This window comes from Pelodiscus sinensis, chromosome 8 (genome assembly GCF_052426305.1).
Source record: "Pelodiscus sinensis isolate ZL-2025 chromosome 8, ASM5242630v1, whole genome shotgun sequence".
Classification (NCBI taxonomy): Eukaryota; Metazoa; Chordata; order Testudines; family Trionychidae; genus Pelodiscus; species Pelodiscus sinensis.
Window position 1 is genome coordinate 21636152 of NC_143059.1, and position 14782 is coordinate 21650933.

At 43.7% G+C, this 14782-nt stretch overlaps 1 protein-coding gene across 31 annotated transcripts in view; it reads right to left on the reverse strand.

Moving 5' to 3' along the window:
- Positions 1 to 14782, reverse strand: part of ANK3 (ankyrin 3) — a 639900-nt gene that overhangs the window by 194375 nt on the left and 430743 nt on the right. For all 31 annotated transcript variants that reach the window (XM_089780093.1, XM_089780092.1, XM_089780089.1 and 28 more), the window contains one exon: positions 9507 to 9605. In XM_089780093.1, the coding sequence (XP_089636219.1) occupies positions 9507 to 9605 (99 nt within the window). The remainder of the gene's footprint in view (positions 1 to 9506; positions 9606 to 14782) is intronic.

Below are 14782 nucleotides of genomic sequence, written 5' to 3' on the forward strand. Positions count from 1 at the left end.
AACCCAAAATTAAACACCATAAACCAAAACACCACAATCAGTTCACTGATAAAAACCCAGAACAAAACAGTAATACATTAAATATTCAACTTGAACCAGAGCATACAATCAAAGGAATTTTATTAATAAACTACCAAAAAGTTGTTTAAAAATCTAGCACTTACTGATCATTGTAAATTCCTTTTCAAATAAATAAAAACTTTCCCTACTGAAAACAATAACACTAACACTGCTACCCAGAAACTTTTTTGCAAAGGTGATATGTTGGCACACCTACTGCAAGGGAGGTGGCAAACTGCTCCGGGGCACAATGGCTCAAAAGGGCCCGGTGCTCATGACACAGTAGCAGCAGTGGTAAGAGCTCTAGGTCCTTTCAATTGCCATCAGAGCCCTGTGCGACCTCTCTGAGAGATGCTAAGGGCTGGGGGGTGAAGGGAGGAAGGGAGGGGTTGTGGCATGCACTAGGCCCCACCCCTTCCAGGAGTGCAGCTCTGTACTCTATACCTTGCCTGGGGCATGGCAATGATGTCATGCAGGCATGAAACCACAAGGTTATAAACTCAAATATAGGGGTGTATTTATTACAAAAAATTCAATAGTGCTTCATGCTTTAAAAATCAAACAAAAGTTTCATATCCCATACCAAACCCAATCCTCAAGTCAGGTGAACTTACCATAATGTATTATTTTCTAGTCCATGAAAACAAAACTATAAGCCTACTAACTACAAACAATGTTGTAAGTTGTAATTTTTCCGTGAAAGTCAATTGGACTGTTTTGTACAAATGGGTGCCAGAAAATAAACAAATGAGGCCATTTAGTTGCCGCCCCAAAAATACAGGTATAGATATGCAAACTGGCCATTCTGCATCAGGGGTCAAAAGTTGTAAAGGTATCCATGCAAGACAAAAAAAATAATGGTATACCATTTGGTATAATATTTTCAAAGGCTGGTCCCCCTCAGAAACATCAATTTTAAATTATAATTAATCCTATAATTTTTTGTAGTAAATAAATATTGTTTGTATAATATGCAGCAAGATCCATACACTTGCTCTGAGACTGACCATTATAACTGGCTTGGGGACTGAGTTTGTCCTGTGACAACCAAAGGAGCATCAGATCGTAACTGACAGAGCCTGGCTCCTCACCCATGTTTTATCTAAGTGGCCATTAAACTGACTCAGGTCCAGGGCCAGCTCACAACATTTTGGCACCTGAGGTGGGGAGCTCAAATGATGCCCCCATGACCCCTCGCTTGGGCCAAAACTTTGAAAGGTCTCAATTCTACCTTCTTCCTGTTCTGCTCCTCTCATAGTACTGCTCTGCTACCTACCCCAATAAAGGAGAACTAACAACTTAAAATGCCTTGTCCAAAAATGTTAAGTAACACTTAACTTTCAAACGCCTGAACAGCAAATATAATTTTTCTTGTTTGCATAGTAAACACTGGCATTTTTATCTGTTTGAATAATCAAAGTGGTGATTTCTGTGCCTTCTTGGTTGCAAAAATTTGAACTGCTTCCTGAAGGTCCACAGTCTTGGCCAGCTCATGCTCTACTGAGATGGTTGCAAGGCCAACCAGTCTCTCCTGTGTCATTGTGGAGCGTAGATGTGTTTTTATTAACTTCAGCTTGGAGAAGCTGTGTTATCCACTGGCAGCTGTTACAGGAAGTGTTAGAAGTATGCACAGAGCAACAAAAGCATTTGGAAAGAGGGTGGTCATCTTATTTGTGCACATATATTCCAGAACAGCCTTTGGAGTTGATCCTGCTGAAATGTATCTTGAAAGGGTTTTTAGTTCAATACCTAAATCACTTGCATCAATATCGTGCATGTCACCATGTGTCAACAGTGTCTCTAGTGCCCTGCATTGCTGGTGTAGGTCTTTTTCAGGTATTGTGAGGAGTTTTGGAATATCATACAACATTCCAAATATACTGCTGTGATCCTTGAGCTGCATGAAATGTTCTTCAACTGACTGTATTGCACGATTTAGCACCCAGTTAAAGAATTCAACCTTGAATTGTTGTTTGAGGTCTCTTATGGGATTATACCATGCCTCGTAATCAAAATGTCTTCTTTGGTGACTCCTGTATTCTTGAATGCATGGGAAAATAGCTTCAGTGTGACATTCCTCTGCCAACTTCCGTGCACTCTTCAGGACATTTTGAAATCCCTCATCTGACCGGTAAGACTGTAGGTATGACTTTGCTTTGTCCAGTTGTTCCATTGCTCCAGATATATCAAGGTCAACACTTTGGAGTCTCTTGCTTACAACATTTATTTCAAACAGTATGTCATGCCACAACACAAAGCCACACAGAAATTTGAAGGTATGTATGTTTCTGGTGATTCCATTTCCCTCTGCCACTGTTCTTTCCCATCGTATGGCACTCAGTGGTTTCAGTGTCAGAGAGGATTTTCCCAGAAGTTGCTTCAAAATTTGCCATCGATGAGTTGATGCAGAGAAAAATACATAGATGCTTTGAATTACATTAAAAAATTCAACAACCTCACTAGAAGCTGATGCTGCATCACTGACCGCCAAGTTCAATGAATGAGAACTGCATGGGACAAAAAAAGCTTGAGGGTTTAACTCTCAGATCCGTATCTGCACTCTTCTGTTCTTTCCTCTCATGTTGGCACCATTATTGTATCCCCGACCTCTCATGTCAGTTATCGCAATTCCCGTATCTTCAAGCTTTCTAAGAAGCATATTGTCATACCAGCTCCTGTAGTATCATCAATGTCAATAAATTCTAGAAAATGCTCTCTGACAGTCACCATTACAGGGACATTTTCATTAGGTTCTGTAGTTGTTACAAAACGCACCATTAAAGTCATTTGTTCCGTATGGCTGATATCAGGTATGCAGTCCAGAATAACAGAGTAATATCTTGCTGACTTCAGATCTGCCACAATCTTCTGTTTAATTTTTGTTGCCAGTAACTGTATAATCTCATTTTGAATTGTTTTCACAAGGTAGTAATGTGTGTACATTTCTTGGGTGGTGACTCTTCTTAGATGCTCCTGGAGTACAGCATCAAACTCAGCCATCAGCTCCACAATTTTAAGGAAGTTTCCATTGTTTGGCACGTACAGCTGATCTAAAGTGCCACGCAGTGCTAGGTTTTGGGTAGCAAGCATTCTCACAATGGCAATGAGCCTTTTCAGAACATTTTGCTAGTAAAGAGACTCTGATGCAATCTTCTCTTGATGTTGATCAGCTATGATGGCCTTTAACCTTAGTCTCATATCAAGCTCTTTCCACCCATGGAATGTTCTCTGGTGATTTGCTGCCTTCTCATGGCATGCCAGATTTCTAGCCAGATTTTTCCAGTCCTTTGTTCCTGTAGAACCCAATGTGGCTGGAACATTAGACTGGAAGAGTTTGCAACAACAATAGTATGCAGCAATCTGGGTTTTTGAGTATATAAGCCATGGCCTCTCCACTTTGTCACCATTGGGGTTTTCACACCAGTAATGTGTTGGATGGAAACTTCTATTTTCATTGTCTTTGGGGAACATGAAGTTTTTCACTTGCTGTGGCCCATGCAGTACAACGAAGCCCCTCAGGCTACTGCTCAAGTGGGTCCATAGGCCTGGATCATCTAGACTTAAGGAACTAAACTCAGCAGCAGCTGTTTCATGCACCTCCACCACACTCTTCTCTGATCTACACTTTTCTTTAGGAATGTGCATGCTTACATCCATTTGAGATGGAAATATGGATGCTGCAGTAGCTGCCAGGTCACCTGCACTCTGATTAACTGGAAGATCAGGCATCTCCTCATCACTAACATCTGCACTGGGGCCGGATGGCTCACCGTGAACATTTGTGTTAGGAGTAGCCATGGTAGCTAGAAGTGGGCCTCATCCTCCCTGACTGAATTGACCTTGTTATCTCTAGCCTTACTCTTGATTGGTACTCTCTTCTTATGCCGTATATTTATACCTGCCTCTGGAATTTCTACTACATGCATCTGACGAAGTGGATCTTTGCCCACATAAGCTTATGTGTCAATAAATCTGTTAGGTGCCACAGGACTCCTCATCGCATTTGTGTCTATGTATCTCAGGAGAGCTCCTTCCTGTTTAGATAGAAAAGCTTCCTTTGCTTTCTTTCTTTTTCTGAATGCTGCCCCAGAGGGGCATTTTCTTCTTTCACTCATGACTGCTGTTCTGTGCCAGCTATCATAGCTCTCAACACTCAATTGAAGGGGACAAATAAGCAGGCTGGTAGCAGGGCCTGAGTGAGGGAAGATATCAGCATCTTAAGGGCCTAACTGGCTCCTACTAATTCAGTTGACTGCCTGATCTCCTCCAGTGGGTTCAGGGAAGCAGCAATGAACAGGAAGCTCCCTGAGAAGCTGGTGTTAATCAGTCCAGGCCTCCTGGGGGTGCTAGAGAGGTACATCCAAATTCCTCCGCCTCTCTCTCCCTGTAGCTCCTGCTGCTTTCTGTTATTCCCTCTCACCTTTTCTCCTGCCTGCCTGTTACATCTCTTGTGCCCTCCTTCCTCCAGCAAAGCACTCCACCATCTCTGTGCATCTAGAGCAGAGAGAATACATCTGCACCAGCAGCAGACACAATTTTCTACACCCTGGGTCCTAGTGGCGCCCCCCTCCCCTCCCCAGACTGGCACCTGAGGTGGCTGCTTCAGTTTGCCTCATGTTAAGGTCAGCCCTGCTCAAGTTACTATAAAACTGGTAATTTTAATACCAGCTGCAGAACATGTATGTGTGTGTGTGTTTGAAAAATAAATGCATATGCTAATTTTATAGTGTACTGTCAGTAAACCTGACATATTGCCTTGTCCCATAAAAAAATCCGGGAGCTATATAAGGGTCTGCTGTGGAGGAGGAAGAGCAGTGAGAGCCTGGCTGTTAGGGAAGCAGGTGGCTTCCTGGAGCTAGAGAAGTGCTGGGGAGACAAGGCAGGGCTAGGGGAGCTCTGGCCAAGCAAGTTACCAGGCTGCAGTGCCTAAGGAGGAGAATAGGGTACTCTGGGAAAAAGAGGATCCTGGGGGTGTGAGCAGAGTGAACAACAACCCCGGAAGCGGGGCTCGGATACTGGTGTGGGCACTACTGGAAACATGGGGTGACACCACTTAGAGAAAGGCACCCAGCAAGGCAAGAAGAGCTAATTCCTAGGACAGCTGGCTGATGGCGCCATGGCAGTGAGTCAACCCTTCACGCAGTGTTTTGGGTGTTTAGCTTGAAGCTTCATGTTGTGCATTTCTTGGGGTGATTTTACTGTAAAAAAGTTTCCAAGCCAGAGTGCTCCAACCTGAGGTGCGTGGGGAGCTGGATGAGTCAGGCTGGACATGAGTGGCAAAAAAGGACAGGTGCCCAGGAGCCCCATCCTGGATTCCCAACAGGGCTGACGTCCTTTGCTCTGTGAGGGAGAGAGGCAGGACTGCCTGGCCACAGTGCTGGACCCAAACGTGCCCAGCGTGGGCCAGTCAGTACCTCTCAGGCTCTGCCCACGAGCTAAGCAGCCACCACTTTATACAATGATCTGGCGCTCCCAGCACCCCCAGGCTAGAAATGTTGATACCCTATACCTGTCTGTTCCAGCCAGCCCGTTAACTTGCGTCTTTCAGTGCTCACCCAGCCTGGGAGACACCTCGCCATTGTGGAGCATGTTCCCAGTGGAGGCCATGGGCAAAGGATCCCACCCACGGGCCACGTGTTGAGTCCTGCATAAACCCAAACTGCACCGCAGGCCGCAAACAAATGGGCCGCGGGCTGCATGTTGAGTACCCCTGCTGTAGAACCTAAATAGCTGAACTTTTAGACTATTTCCAGCTGTTTGCATTTAAGATAATTAAAGGATCTTGTGGAATCCCCTGTTCTAATACAACTATTTTTTTGATGCTAATACTGAGAACAAATGCCTGAAAGTCACTTGAAAGTCAATCCGTAAGTACTAGTAGTAAATCTTTGTGGACCATGACAGCAGATCATCCGTGAACAGAAATTCTCTGATTAACATCTATTTACGTTCATCTTTGACCTAAGTTGGGACAGGTTGAAAAAGTTTCCATGCACTCTTATATGAAGATACACTCATGTCCTTAAATGCACAGTTCAAGAGTACTGAAAAAAGATTCCAATGCATGTAAGGGCAAGAACTCTTCTTCGCTTCACTTTCCTTTCCATCTCAAAGCTATTTGGAGTGAATCCATCAAACTGGAGTTGCTCTTGTCTTGTGGAATGAAGGTATATGAGTTAACAAGGATGGTGGGCATTCTATTTTTCTAGTACTGCAAATAGAACTGTTCTGCTGACTGTGCTGCATGCTTTGGTTACGTCCTCAAAGGTGATGTACAATGATCAGTTTTACTCTCTGCATCTTTCTTGGAATCAACACAAAGAAAAAATAATGTCTATAGTTGATCCTCACCATCATTCAGGGTAGATATGATTTGCCGGCTGTTATAAGTGCACTAAGATGTTTTTTATGAAAGCTCGTCCTAGTACGCTTAATAGTGAGCTACCCAGTAGCTGCAGTCATTCTTTTCACCTTTATTTTTATACAAAAAGTGGTGATGTTTGTGTCACATATCTTTTGTAGTATCTCACCCTTTTACCAGCATTTAAATAGCAGTTGATGAAGATATCTTTCCTGCATGTGAGGATTTCCGCTGGGAACTTGATAGCAAATCAATCATCTGGCTTAGCTCTTTAACGGTGGGCTCCACATCTAGTTCTGGCATAACCAGTAGAGTTGGTATTTGGTCCAGCGATTCACTGGAGATGTTTCTTTCTTGTGCATATAGTGATGAATAATATTCAATCCAATGAGACAACTGCTTGCCTTAATTTGTAATGATTTCACCAGTGTGTCATTTGTTAACAGGAGGATCTAGAGATTTCCTCAGGCTGTCAGACATGACTTTGAGGTGCCCTGTGTCTGAGGTTGTCTGTATCTCTTCACAGGGCTTGATGCAGTAATGATTTGCACAATATCTGCTTGCTTGCTGCGCCTTGGTTTTGGCATGTTGAAGTCTCATTTTGATGCTCTCTGTTGGCTTCTTTTTGTGTTTCAGATAGGCTGTGCTTCTAATGCTGATGAGAGGTAACAGTCCCGCTTCCTTTTTTTTTTAAACTAGTTCTTTTTTTGGTGGACTCTTTCCCCTAGATGTAGCTAAAGCTGTTAGATGGACTGTTCTTAAACCTTCCCCACATTCCACTGCCATATCTGGTAATGACTTTGCATGCACAAACAAGCGCCATTTTGAATGTCTAGACGTGGTTCTTTCAAAAACAGCAGGCTTTTTCAAAAGATCCTGTAAACCTCAAGTTCAGACCGCAGTTTTACTTTCAAAATGGCACTTGTTCGAAAGAGCGCCGTGATGCGATTATGCAAACCAAGCATGGGATATTTAAATCCCCACTTCATTTGCACTTTCGAAGTGTCTCATTTACATCCCTCTGTTGACAGAGGGATGTAATCTAGACATAGTCTAACGTGTAAGATGATGTGTAAGGTGTGTATCATAGAATGTTTGTCTCAGACTACAAAAATGGGGGTACCACAACATAACTCTTTGGTTGGCCTAGGGGACAACAATGAAATCCATACTATTGACTGAGTCAAATCCATTGTCAGGGGGTATGTATGTGTAGTGGTTCAGTTGGGAGTCTATCTACTGGCAACTATTACTGTACTTCATTTGACAATAAACACGACTCAGATGGCTTCATATTTTATCTGAGTCTATGGTCTTTGGGAGCTTTCTTGAAGTCTATTATGCTAGCTATCTGAACAGAGCTGGTATGATATACAGACAGACTGTATGAAAATGCATGAAGCCAAACATTTATCATCACTGACAGAGCAGGAAACCTGTTGGGACACCAACGGTGCCTTCGAACCTACTGAAAAACAGATACAAAATTATAACAGAGGCACATAACATTTACCACGGTTAAAAAAACACACAACTACTCTAGTAGAATATAGTGAGATGGACATTAGCTTTAACAAGCTACACTGATAAAGAATTATCTCCTCATTTGTATTCACTGATGAGAGAAAGTGGAAACATTTCATGGAGAAATCAAGCATCTGCTAACAGTAACGGAGAATGCAACTGAGAAGGGAAATAAGCATTTGGAAAGAAGTCTGAAGTGAGAGCAGATATTCAAGAAGAACAAAAACTTAATGAATTGATCATCTTTCTGTATACATGACAGAGAATGAACAGTTACCTGAAGACATGCTTTACAGTAGATCTCAAAGACAATTAAAATATACAAAAATATGCATACTTGGCAGCTGTTGATACTGTAATAACTACATCAAAGATGAGTTAAATCACTGTGCTAGTTTGACTTTTTTCAGTGAGGAATTAAAAATATGAAAAAGGAATAGTGGACAATAATGGGTTAATGTTTCTGCAAGAAAAAGAAAACTGTCAAACATTTTGCAGGTCACACTGCTGATACACTTCCCCTTGGCTCTCAGAGATCCCCTCTCATGCACGCATATAAGCACCCACGGAGAGTGAGGCAGAGAATACATCCAGGAACTGCAGCAGCATCAGTGCAGAGTTTACTTTGTAAGTTACTTCTTGCTAGTTCAATAAATAAAATATCCAAGCACCTGCCTTACCCAAGTTTTCAAATACAGTGATTATCATCTGATTGTTGTTCTGTGATATATATCTACATGATCTGATGCCTACATCAGTCTATATCACTACTGGACAAGTGTCTACTGTACAAAAACCACAGCTACTTCTGGCACCCTTGCTGGCAAGTTCAGCAAAGCACTGAATGGCACATGAAGGCGAATGACTCTCTCTTTCTATGAAGTAGCCCTTCGTAGGCACAGATGAGACAAATCGACAATACTGTGTCTGCACTTTACATGTTCAATGGATAATGGAAAGATTCCATACTTCAGGGATGTTAACTCAGCACATTTCACTCCTGGGCATCAGGGAGGGAGGGAAGATTTCTATTAAAAAACGCGTGGAGAGAAGGTCCCCATAATAAAGATTTTTGCAGGCAAAAGGAGGAAGCTGAAAATTCTCCCTTGCGTGTTTTAGGAGCACATGGAGAAGCCATCCTATTCCAGTTATGGAGGCTGGGAAAGTTACAGGAGATGGGGCTCCTTCACTGCTCAAATTCTGGGGTGCATCTATAAACTGAATACCACGCTATCAGGGTTTAATCACTAGTAGGTGTAATTCATGCCTCCAAATGATCCACCTAGCAGTAGGCTTCATGAGACATCAGAGACAAGACAGGTATTGCTTTGTTTGCATGGAAGTTAGTTCTCAGTTTTAACTAGCAAGGTGTTTTGAACATTATTTGAATGAGAGGTAAAATATTAGTGCCCACCTGCAGTGACTGTATAAATCAAAGATAATTCTCTACTCTCACCAAACCTTGGCACATAAATGAATGTTTTCTTTTATTTCCAAACATACATGCCAAAAGGATAAACCTATAAATAATACCATCCATATCATTCACATTTAATCTTACCCTTGTTTTGGCATCGATTTTAGCTCCTCGATCAAGTAGCAGTTTGACCATATTAGCATTTCCTCTCTTTGATGCAACATGCAATGGAGTGATATCATTCTGTGGGAGAGAAAGCATATAAAGTACACATTCAGATGATTCTCTTTTATTACTTCAGCATTCATTCATAGATTAAGGCTGCTTCCCAGCCACTGCTGACCCAAACACAGCTTGGTTTCCCTAGGGGTACGTCTACACTTCCTCCCTAGTTCAAACTAGGGATGCAAATGTAGCTAACCGAAATAGCTAATGAAGCGGGGATTTAAATATCCTGCACTACATTAGCATAATCTCGCCCGTGCGCTATTCTGCTCGCCAGCTGATTAGAACCAGGAAGTGTGCTCCAGAACGCGTTAATTCGAATCAAACCCCTTGGTTCGAACTAATGTTACTACTCATTTTTTGGTCGGCTACATTTGCATCCCTAGTTTGAACTAGGGAGCAAGTGTAGATGTACCCTAGGAGAACAGAAGACTAGAAAGACTATGCAAAGGTGAACCACTGTCCTAAAGACCTTTTCTGAGCTTCATTTGGCAAGGCAATGAAGATAAAACAAAACTGATTCACAGCAATCTGCCCTTTTAAAAAGCAACAATATGCTATAAATATTCAACATATATTTTAATTTTTGTTCATGACTTATGGTCACCAGCACAATAGTATGCTACTTTGCTGCCCATTGAGGACAAATGTATAACACATTCACAGATACTTTTAACTACACGCAGCTCAGATGTTCTTCATGCTTTGGTGGGTTCTCTATATCATGGTCCATGAAGTCCACAAATTGAAAACTCAAGGGTTTGAATCTCATTTACTGTAAAGCTGCTTTATATCATTCTGGGCAATGGCTTGAAGGTGAGTGTAAATGTAATGTGACCACTTTAAAGCCCAGGTATAGGGGAAATATAGTGAATATATCTGAAAACCAGGCTCTAGGAGAGTCTGGGGGACCTGGGAAAACAAAGATAAAACAATAAATATACAGCCAGTTTGTTTTTTTCTGGTCATGTTATGGCAAATAAAACTAAATTGCATAACACAGAAGAAAATACTGCTTTAGTTTCTGATTCTATCATCAATAAACTCATGGCAGAGTTTGTATTTAAAGAACAATCATAATTAAGTAAAAAAGATATTTTTATATACCATATAGTCAGACAGGTCCAACATCGTGTCATCTTTGCAAAACTCCTATTGACACAAATGCAGGAGCAGAATTAAAATGCAGTATGGTTACGTTTACACTATGAGTTTTCTCGGCAAAAAATATGCTAATGAGGGGCTTATTTGCATGAGTCGCAATCTCAGTTGCATATTTTCTGCCAATCCATTTATTCGCTGGGGTTTTCGAGCAAAAAGAAAACCTCCACACTGCTTGTTTTTGCGCAAAAAAAACCCAGTGAAAAAATGGATCGGCAGAATATATGCAAATGAGATTGCGGCTCATGTAAATGAGCCCCTCATTAGCATATTTTTTGCCAAGCAAACTCATAGTGTAGACGTAGCATATGAGAACTGTGACATGACATGTTACTTACACTCTGAAATATTTTGTATATATGTGTATTTATACTCACTCACGCACACACACACACTATTTATTTTCAACAAAAAGAAGACCATGCTATTGGACAAAACCACATTTAAATCAAGTGATTCAAATTACTGACCAAGAGCACAGACGATTTTAAAAACATGATATTACACAGCTGTGCTCAAGATAGTGAGAAGAGCAAAACTATGGAAAGTAAGAGGCCTACTGAAACAGAGTAGCTTGTGAAATATCAAAGTTCAGCTGCTCTTTCTGGGCTGGTACAAAGGTAGAGGCTGTGTGTACATCCCCTTTGGGAGTCATTCTCTACTGACCCAATTCGTCCAGTTAGTAAACTGGATTAATGAATGCAGAGAAGCGTTGACTTCAGTGAAGAATCAGGTCAGTAGTGAATAAACCCTCCCCAGCTGTGACATACTAATGGCTTCTTTTCCCATAAGTAAAAATACATTCATAGCAGTTATGAGCATAAACTGATGGGAGACTAAAGTTCAAGCAAACTTTCAATTAGGGTTTCTAGTGACAATATATAAACAGACAAGTGAAACCTGAGTTATTTATATTTGATTCCAGAATCCAAAGATAAAATAAAGCTTCATAACACGTGCAGCTTTGGTGCAGCTTATTCATTCTAAAACTCTGGTATCAGCAAATGGTCCAGACACCAACCCTATGATTTTTAATTCTTTAGTAAACTCACATCAGCTGTTGTCTCATCACAGTATTTTTATTTGTTTGATTTTCTATATCTTAGTTTTTCAGATAGAATAGTAAACCAGGGAACTAATGAAGACATTTGCTGTAGTACAAAATCTGAAACACCTTTTAAAGTGCATACTGCAGAGTGCTTTGTAACTTCCTCTGAAGCATGTGATGCTGGGTATTGTTGGAGGTAACTTCCTCTGAGTAATGTCAGAGGTATTCTGGGAATTCTACCTGGGTATGGTCAGAAGTAACTTCCTCTGAAGCATATGATGCTGGGTATTGTTGGAGGTAGCATATTGGAACTATACGAATAACAAGTCTGATTCATTATGGCAATTCCTAGGTCTCAGTGTGTCATTATGTCTTACAGGAATATTTTACAGAATGTGACAATGTCAACGTACCCCGTGACAGGTTGGAGGAGAACATGGGCACCAGATCACCCCTGAACCTAGGGGAGGCATGGTGATGTGAGTGCGATAGGAGGGTTAAAAAAAGAGTTAAAGAGGGCGAGATGGAACCCGTGAAAGGGGTAGAAGGGATGGCTGAGAGACAACGGGAGCAGCTCCTGCAACTGAGCCAGATTTTGCAGCAATGGACCGTTCAACAACTGGAGCAACAACGGCAGCTGTTCCAGAAGCTGGCGGAATTGTGGTGAGCCCAACAGGAGCAATGGCGGACAGTGGATACACCCAGGTATCGACTGTGGGTCACCAGGCTCGGGGAAGTGAGCCGACAAAGGCCGTGACAGAGGTACAGGTGGAAGAGACCCTTGTCAGGGCCCTAATAGACTCCAGGTGTAGCCAGATCCTGGTACAGGAGAACCTGGTGACGGACCCGAACCCACAGGGGGTCTGGTCATGCTGCAGTGTGCGCATGGGGATAAAAGGTCATACCCAATGGCTTGGGTATGGACAGCAGACTCCTGCGAGGAAAAGATTTGCCAGGTGGGGCTAGCCCCCCAACTGGCGTACCCAGTTGATCCAAGACTGAGGCCAGCGGGAGCTGTCCGGAATAGGAAAGCAGCCCCAAGGAGGGACGGTGGCAGCCCAGGGCGACACCCCAGAACCTGATGAAGAATCGGGAGTCAAAGCCGGGACATCGGGCCCAGCAGGACCCCAGAGGCCACCGGTAGACAGGAAAGAGACAGAGTGGCTGGGTGCCAGAGAGGATTTTCTGTGAGACCAGAGAGAGGACCTCATGCTAAGTCGAGCCTGGGAGCAAGTCCAAGAGACAGAGGATAAGGAGCCAAGAGGCGAATGGGGGCAGCAAGGACCGAGGTTTGAGATCCAAAATGACAGGCTCTACCAGGTGGTCCGAGACCCACCGACAGACGAAGAATTTGCGCAGCTGCTAGTTCCCTCTAGGTAGTGAAAGGGGGTGCTGCAGTTGAGCCATGCCAACCCCTGGGCCAGATACTTGGGTCACGAGAAAACCCTACAGCAGGTGGCCGAGATTTTTTTGGCCAGGGATCCACCGGGAGGTACAGGAGTTCTGTGAATCCTGCCTTGAATGACAGCACACCAATCCAAAAGGAGTACCCAAGGCCCCACTGGTGGCCCTGCCAGTGGTAGGAGTCCCCTTTGAGCGGATCGGGTTGGACTTGGTGGGGCCTCTCAAGAAGGCTAGCTCAGGGTGCCAATATATCCTAGTTATAGTGGATTATGCCACAAGGTACCCTGAGGCAGTGCCGTTACGGAACACAACAGCCGCTACCATAGCTACGGAGCTCCTCAAGGTGTTCTCCAGATTGCGGATACCAAAGGAGATACTTACTGATCAGGGCACCCATGTCTCGTCCAAATTAATGGCAGAGCTATGCCGGCTGTTAAACATCCGAGCCCTGCGAACAACCATATACCATCCCCAAACAGATGGATTGGTACAGCATTTTAATTGGACACTGAAATCAATGCTCCGCACATTTGTAGAAGAGGATCCCTGGGGTTGGGACAAAATTCTCCCGGCCTTGCTTTTCGCGGTGCGGGAAGTACCACAAGCATCAACAGATTTCTCCCCTTTTGAGCTCCTCTACAGGCAGCAACCCCGGGGGATCCTTGACCTCCTGAGAGAGGACTGGGAGGAGCAGGAGTCCCAGGTGATGGGGATGGTCTGCTATGTGTTGCAATTGAGGGAACTCTTGCAGAAGTTAGGGGAGTTTGCACGGACCAACTTCCTACAGGCTCAGGAGACTCAAGCCTGGTACTACAACAGAGGGACAAAACTACAGACGTTCGAGCCTGGCGATCGGGTGCTCCTACTCTTACCATCGCAAGAGTGAAAGCTAATAGCCAAATGGCAAGGACCATTTGAGGTGGTGTGCAGAATGGGGCCCATCGATTACGAGGTGAGATTGACGGGGAGGAAGAAGGGAGTGCAGGTATATCACGTGAACTTGCTGAAAAAATGGAAGTCGCAGGAAGGACTCGTGATCACTCCCTGCCCACCTGACAACGACTTGGGGCTGTTGGCCATCGACCCCGCCTCTAAACGACCGGTCACCCTGGGAGGAAAACTGAGCCCTGCCCGGAAAGAGGGGCTACTCCGCTTAGGCCAGAGGTACGCCCACGTCTTGTCTACCCAGCCAGGCCGGACTCGCGTGATGCTGGGCCATAAAGTTCGGGACCAGCACCGTCCACTAACTAGGAAAATGTGGAAGTCCGTGCAGAAAGAACTCCAGGTGATGCTGGAGATGGAAGTAATCAAGGACTCATGCAGTGAGTGGTGCAGCCCCATCGTACTCATCCCAAAACCCGATGGATCAATGTGATTTTGTATTGACTTTCAGAAGGTCAATGCCATATCACGGTTTGATGTGTATCCCATGCTATGCGTGGATGAGTTACTAGAGAGGCTAGGGAAAGCACGGTACCTCTCCACGCTGGACTTAAAAAAGGGTACTGGCAGATTCCACTGACCCCTGCCTCCAAGGAAAAGACTGCCTTCCCCACCTCGTTCGGGCTATACCAATTCATCA